General features: G+C 51.3%; 1 protein-coding gene across 1 annotated transcript in view; it reads left to right on the top strand.

Annotated features, from left to right (window-relative positions):
- Positions 1 to 5,664: 5,664 nt before the first annotated feature.
- The window catches only part of TICRR (TOPBP1 interacting checkpoint and replication regulator), a 67,209-nt gene continuing 65,017 nt past the window's right edge, over positions 5,665 to 7,856 (top strand). Inside the window, exon 1 of the mRNA XM_038747356.1 lies at positions 5,665 to 6,321. Within this exon, the coding sequence (XP_038603284.1) occupies positions 5,665 to 6,321 (657 nt within the window). The remainder of the gene's footprint in view (positions 6,322 to 7,856) is intronic.

Raw genomic sequence — 7,856 nt, 5'->3', positions numbered from 1 at the left:
CAACCCTGGTCTGCCTGAACCTGGGATTCTGAGGGCAGTTCTGGTTGCTGCAGCTCAGAACGGAGCATGTGGAGCTGGTCCAGAGCAGGCCCTCTGAGATAGGCCAGAAAAGGTAGCCACTTCTTTGTAAGGGAAAAGGGAAGGGGTCTGGCCTGGGGGTCAGAAGGACCCAAGTTCTAATCCCAGCTTTGTCACTTGTTTGCTGTGTGATCTTGTGGCAAGTCACTTCATTTCTCTGGGCCTCAGTTCCCTCATCTGTAAAATGGGATTGAGACTGTGAGGCCCACATGGGACAGGGACTATGTCCAACCCGATTTGCTTGTACCTACCCCAGTGCTTAGAACATTGTCTGGCACGTAGAAAGTACTTAACAAAAAACCATAAAAATGGTGGGGGTGGCGGGGTGGGGGGGAGGGGAGGGCAGAACTCCACATTGTGAATGCGAGCCAGGGTGAAGTGTAGACTTGAGGGAGAAGTAGGAGGAAGGCAGTTCAAAGAAGAGAGTGAAAGCCTGTTGTGGGGTGGAAATGTGCCTACCAACTGTATTGCATTGTACTTCCCCAGGTGCTCTGTATACAGCAAGTGCTCAATAAATAACATTGAGAAAGTATCCAAGTGGGGCTGTGACATTGGCTTTAAAGCACTCAATCAGTTTGGCCCCTCCTACCTCACCTCACTGATCTCCTACTAAAGCCCAGCCTGCACATTTCTCTCCTCTCATGTTTACTGTGCCCTGATCTTATCTATCTCATCACCACCTCTTTTCCCACATCTGCCCCTGCTCAATATACGCCAGACCACCACTGTCTCCACCGTCAGAGCATTATTAAGGTAACATCTCCTCCAAGAGGCCTTCCCCAATTAAGTCCCCTTTTCCCTGGCTTCCTCTCCCTTCTGCGTTGTCTATGCACTTGTATCTGTGATCTTTGGGCATTTGATATTTGCCCCACCTTCAACCCTGTAGCACTTACGTACCTATTTATATATTATATCATTCATTCAATCAATCAATCAATCGTATTTATTGAGCGCTTACTGTGTGCAGAGCACTGTACTAAGCACTTGGAAAGTACAAATTGGCAACATATAGAGACAGTCCCTTCCCAACAACAGGCTCACCAACTGCCAATGGCTGCCAATGGGCTGCCAACTCTGTTGTATTGCACTCTCCTAAATGCTTAGTACAGTGCTCTGCATACCGTAAGCACTCATTCATTCATTCATTCGATCGTATTTATTCAATTGTATTTATTGAGCGCTTACTGTGCGCAAAGCATTCAATGAATACTTTAAACGGTAATGCTTGATGGTATGACTGATTGGTGGCAGTTTGGATGGAGAGGAAGGAACAGGAAATGTTTTGGAATTGTGTTTAGGTTGGATGTGAAAGCTAAATGAGAGCAACGAGTTGAGGACAATGCCAAAGTCCCTCCACCTCAGACTTTGAGCCCCAGGTGGGACAGGGATTCTGTCCAACCTTTGCTGACTTGTACTTCCCAAGCACTTAGTACAGTGCTCTGCACACAGTAAGCACTCAATAAATACGATTGAATGAGTGAATGAATCTTGTATCTACCCCAGTGTTTAGTACAGTGCTCAGAGTAAGAACTTAATAAATGCCCCAATTATTATTAAGGACTCCTCAAAAATCTCCAGTGGCTACCAATCAATCTGCGCATCAGGCAGAAACTCCTCACCCTCGGCTTCCAGGCTGTCCATCACCTCGCCCCCTCCTACCTCACCCCCCTTCTCTCCTTCCCTCCGCTCTTCTGCCGCTAATCTCCTCACCGTGCCTCGTTCTTGCCTGTCCCGCCGTTGACCCCCGGCCCACGTCATCCCCCGGGCCTGGAATGCCCTCCCTGCCCATCCGCCAAGCTAGCTCTCTTCCTCCCTTCAAGGCCCTACTGAGAGCTCACCTCCTCCAGGAGGCCTTCCCAGACTGAGCCCCTTCCTTCCTCTCCCCCTCGTCCCCCTCTCCATCCCCTGTCTTACCTCCTTCCCTTCCTCACAGCACCTGTATATATGTATATATGTTTGTACATATTTATTACTCTATTTATTTATTTATTTATTTATTTTACTTGTACATATCTATTCTATTTATTTTATTTTGTTAGTATGTTTGGTTTTGTTCTCTGTCTCCCCCTTCTAGACTGTGAGCCCACTGTTGGGTAGGGACTGTCTCTATATGTTGCCAACTTGTACTTCCCAAGCGTTTAGTACGTTGCTCTGCACACAGTAAGCGCTCAATAAATATGATTGATTGATTGATTGATTGGAGACTATTGTAATGGGACAGTTAGGTGAAGAAAGGAATTTGGAAGGAAAAATAAGTTACTCAATTTGGGATATATTGCGTTTCAGGGGCCCACTGGAAAGGAGGAGGAGCATGGTCTGTTGGAAAGAGCACAGGCCTGGGAGTCAGAGGAACTGACTTTTAATCCTAGTTCCACCGCCTGCCTCCTGCGTTACCCTGGTAAGTCATTTAGCATCTCTGTGCCTCAGTTACCACATCTGTAAAATGGGGATTCAATACCTCTTCTCCATCCTACTTAGATTGGGAGCTCTGTTTCTGATCTGAGTAGCTAGCATCTTCCCCAGTGCTTAGAACAGTTGCTTGGCACATAATAAGTGCTTAACAGACACCCCAATTATTATTATTATCCTATGGGAAGGAAACCTGAGGTTGCACAGAGGTGAGTGTATCCCGATCCAGGTTCAGCTGTACCTCGAGGGAGCACGGAAGTCTTTGGCACATCAAAGCAACCTCATTGTGACTTCACGGTAATGCCACTCTCCCAAGCACTTAGTACCGTGCTCAGTACAGAGTAAGCGCTCAGTAAATACCATTGATGGTGATGATGCTATCACTTCTCTGGTATTCAATTACCTCATCAGTAAAATAGGGATCAAGAGTAAAATAGCGATCAAAATAGTGATCAATAGTGATCAAGTGATCAGTGAGCCCCGTGTACTCTCCCAGGTGCTTAGTATAGTGCTGTGCATGCAGTAAGCACTCAATGAATACGATAGACTGACTGATTGACAAGGAGTGTGTCCAACTTGAGTGCTCAATAAGTACAACTGAATGAATGAATTGACGGATCTCAGCAAAGCACTCTGCACATAGTAAGCACTTAACAAATACCATAAATAATAATAATTTTTGTATTTGTTAAGCGCTTACTATGTGCAAAGCACTGTTCTAAGCGCTGGGGAGGATACAAGGTGATTAGGTTGTCCCCATGTGGGGCTCACAATCTTAATCCCCATTTTACAGATGAGGTAACTGAGGCAGAGAAGTTGTGACTTGCCCAAAGTCACACAGCTGACAAGTGGCAGAGCTGGGATTTGAACCCATGACCTTTGACTCCAAAGCCCGGGCTCTTTCCACTGAGCCACTCTGCTTCTCTATAAAGAGAGAGAAGAGCATGAGAGCATGAGCCTGGGAGTCAGAGGACCTGGGTCCTAATCCTGGCTCCTCCTCCTCTTGTCTGCTGCGTGACCTTGGGTGGGTCACTTAACTTCTCCGGGAAGCAGCATGGCGTACTGGACAGAGCACGGGCCTGGGAATCAGAAAGTCATGGGTTCTCATCCCAGCTCTGCCGCTTGTCTGCTGTGTGGCCTTGGGCAAGTCACTTCACTTCTCTGGACCTCGGCGACCTAATCTGTAAAATGGGGGTTAGGACTGTGAGCCCTATGTAGGACAGGGACTGAGTACAACCTGATTTCCTTGTACCCAACCCACCTCTCAGTACAGTGCCTGGCACATAGTAAACGTTTAATAAATACCAGAATTCTTCTTCTTCTTCTCTGTGCCCCTCATCCACGACCGAGGCTGCATGCCCCCTGTGGGACACGGACGGTGTCCAACCTGGTTATCTTGTATTTATCCCAGCGCTTAGTATGGTGCCTGGCGCCTAATAAGTACTTAGCCAATGCCATAGATATATTTGAAACGATATAGTATAGATTTATTTTTAAAGCGTGTGGGTGCATGTGTGTTGGAGGGGGCGGGGGGAGGTCCAGACAGTGCCAACTTGTACTTCCCAAGCGCTTAGTACAGTGCTCTGCACACAGTAAGCGCTCAATAAATACAACTGAATGAATGAATGAATGCCCCGAGGCTTGCGTGGCTCAGTGGAAAGAGCCCGGGCTTGGGAGTCAAAGGTCTCGGGTTCTAATCCCATCAATGTCGTTTGTCAGCTGTGTGACTTTGGGCCAGTCACTTAACTTCTCCGTGCCTCAGTTACCTCATTTGTAAAATGGGGATGAAGAGACGCAGCGTGGCTTAGTGGAAAGAGCCCGGGCTTGGGAGTCAGAGAACGTGGGTTCTAATCCCACCTCCGCCACTTGTTTGCTGTGTGACCTTGGGCAAATCACTTAACTTCTCTGGGCCTCAGTTACCTCATCTGTAAAAGGTGAAAAAGTGTGAGCCCCACATGGGACAATCTGATATTACCTGTATCTACCCCAGTGCTTAGAACAGTGTTTACCACATAGTAAACACTTAGCAAATACCATAATAATAATAATAATAACAACAACAATTATTATTATTAAGACCGTGAGCCCCACCTGGGACAATCTGATCACCTTGTATCCACCCCAGTGCTTAGAACAGTGCTTGGTACATAGTAAGCGCTTAACAACTACTACAATTATTATTAAGACTGTGAGCCCCACGTGAGACAACCTGACCACCTTGTATCCACCCCAAGCGCTTAGAACAGTGCTTCGAACATAGTAAGCACTTAATACAATTATTATTATTATTATTTATTATTGTTATTATTGTTATTATGACTGTAGGCCCCACGTGGGACAACATATTTGTATTCAACCCAGCGCTTAAAACGGTGCTTGGCACATAGTAAGTGCTTAACAAATACGATAATAATAATAATTATTAAGACTGTGAGCCCCACGTGGGACAACCTGTTCACCTCTGTATCCACCACAGCGCTTAAAACAGTGCTTGGCACCTAATAATAATACTGATGGCATTTATTAAGCGTGCAAAGCACTGTTCTGAGCGCTGGGGAGGTTACAAGGTGGTCAGGTTGTCCTACGGGGTGCTCACAATCTCAATCCCCATTTTACAGATGAGGTAACTGAGGCGCAGAGAAGTTAAATGACTTGCCCAAAGTCACACAGCTGACACTTGGCGGAGTCGGCATTTGAACCCGTGACCTGACTCTGACTCCAAAGCCCGGGCTGTTTCAACTGGGCCACGCTGCTTCTCCAAGCACATGGTAAGCGCTTGATAAATACCGTTATTATTATTAGTAATAATGAAATCGAAAACCAGGGCCGGGAGGGCGGAGCGTCGACGGAGCGGCCCCGCCCCTCCGGGCGCGTCCTCGCTCTCCCTGCCCGCCCCCCTTGCGCCCCGCCGCCCAATCGGCTCTCGTCTCCGTCAGGCCGAGCCAATGAGCCGCGAGGACGCGCGGCGCGATGACGTCGGGGGCCGGGGCTGGCGCCAATGGGCGCCGTCCGTGCGGAGCGCGGGAGCGGTTTGAGCGGAGCGGCGGACTGCGGTCCGGCGGGCCGGAGAGGCGGTTGTCTCTCTCTCGCGCGCGCGCGCGGACGGTGTCCCCGAGGGGCGGCGGGGGCTGGTTGTGAGGAGGCCGGCCCGGCTGCCCCCCCACCGGAAGTGACGCCATGTCGGGCGGCAGCCCCCAGGCGCTGCTGCTGCTGCTGCTGGACGCGGCGGGGCCGGGGGTCGGTCCCGCGGGGCGGCGGGCCGCCCTGCGCCTCCTCAGCGGGCTGGGCTGCCGGCTGGGCCCCGCCCGGCTCCGCTGGGCCTTCAAGCTGTTCGACTCCCGGGGGTCCCGGGGCCGCCCGCCCCGCCGCGCGCCCGACTTCCGGGAGCTGGGCCCGCGCGCCTGGGCCGCGCTGGACGACGAGCTGTCCGGGGAGCGGGCCGGGGAGAGGGGCCCGCCCGGCCGCCCGGCCCCCGGGGCCGCCGCCGCCGCCGCCGCCGCCGCCGCCGTCACCCGCCGAGCCCTCACCGAGGCCCTGCTGGACTACCACTGGGACCGGCCCGACCTCGCGTCCCCCGCTAAGCCGGGCCCCGGGCCCGCCTCCCCGCCGCGGCCCGGACCCCGGGCCTTCGCCAACGCCCTCTTCCTCTTCGCCCCCTGTCCCCGCTCCCAGGCGGAGCTGCTCCGCTTCGTGGCGGGCGGCGACGGCCCGGCCGGGCCCGGCCTGCCCACCCCGCGGCAGGTGATGGACAGCCTCCTGCCCGCCAGCGTCCGGGACCTCATGGCCGCGCGGACCGTCACCCTCTATTGGGTCGACACCGCCCGGGGGGACCAGGTGAGCCCGCCCCGACGACCTAAGGGACCGGCTTTGGGCCGCGCTGCCGACGGGCCGTGCACCGTCATTGGAGCAATTACCGTTATTTGCGCAGGGCCGACGAGGGCCCACGCACCGTCCTTATAGTGATTACGGTACTTGTCAAGCGCGGGCTACGGGCCGCGCACCGCGCACCGGTACCCGCTAAGCGCTCGCTCTGGGCCGCGCACCGTCGTTAGAATCATTACGGTATCTGTTAAGCGCTTACTCCGGCCTGCTCACCGTAATTAGAATAATTGCCGTCATTTGTTAAGCGACTACTACGTGCCTTGTACCGTAATAATAATCATGACGGTATTCAAGCGCATACTATTGGGTCACCCACCGTAATAGTAATCATGACGGTATTTGTTAAGTGCTTACTACGTGCCACGTACCGTAATCATAATAATTATGGTTTTTGCTAAGCTCTTACTATGGGCAACGCACCGTAATTATAATAATTACGGTATTTGTTAAGCGCCTACTGTGGGTCGTGCACCCTAATAATAATCACGACGGTGTTTGTTAAGCACTTACTGTGGGCCGCGTACCGTAATAATAATCATGGCGCTTCCTATGGGCCGCGCGCCATAATAATAATAATTACGGTATTTGTTAAGCGCTTAATATGTGCCACGCGCCATAATAATAATCATGAGGGTATTTGTTAAGCGCGTACTATGGGCCGCACATCATAATCATAATAATTACGGTATTTGTTAAGCGCTTAGTATGTGACACACACCGTAATTATAATAATTACGGTATCTGTTAAGCACCTGCTATGGGCTGCGTACCATAATAATAATCATGACGGTATTTGTTAAGCGCTTACTACGGGCCACATACCATAATAACAATAATTACGGTGTTTGTTAAGCGCTTACGATGTGGCAAGCACTGTTTGAAGCACTGGGGGTGATACAAGGTCATCAGGTTGTCCCCTGTGAGGCTCACAGTCTTCATCCCCATTGTACAGGTGAGGTCACTGAGGCACAGAGAAGTTAAGTGGCTGGCCTAAGGTCACGCAGCAGACAGGGGGCCGTGCCGGGATTACAACCCTCGTCCTCTGACTCCCAAGCTCGGACTCTTTCCACTGAGCCACGCTGCACTGGAGTAGGGATAAGATAATCGGGTGGGACACCTGGAGTAGGGATAAATAGGGACACAGTCCCTGTCCCACGTGGGACTCATAGTCTCAATCCCCGTTTTACAGGACAGGGACTGCATCCCACCTGATTTGCTTGTATCCACCCCAGTGCTTAGTATAATGCCTGGTACATAGTAAATGCTTAACAAATACTATAATAATTATTATTGTTATAGGTCACTGAGGCACAGAGAAGTGATGTGACTTGCCCCAAGCGAGAAGCAGCGTGGCCTATTGGGAAGAGCAAGGGCTTGGGAGTCAGAGGATGTGGTTCTAATCCCAGCTCTGCACTCATTTGCTTGTGTGACCTTGGGCAAATCACTTCACTTTTTTGTGCCGCAGTGACCTCATCTGTCAAAGAAGG

This window comes from Tachyglossus aculeatus, chromosome 5, assembly GCF_015852505.1.
Source record: "Tachyglossus aculeatus isolate mTacAcu1 chromosome 5, mTacAcu1.pri, whole genome shotgun sequence".
Lineage (NCBI taxonomy): Eukaryota > Metazoa > Chordata > Mammalia > Monotremata > Tachyglossidae > Tachyglossus > Tachyglossus aculeatus.
Note: the sequence above shows the minus strand (reverse complement) of the source record. Positions and strands in the feature narration are given on the sequence as shown.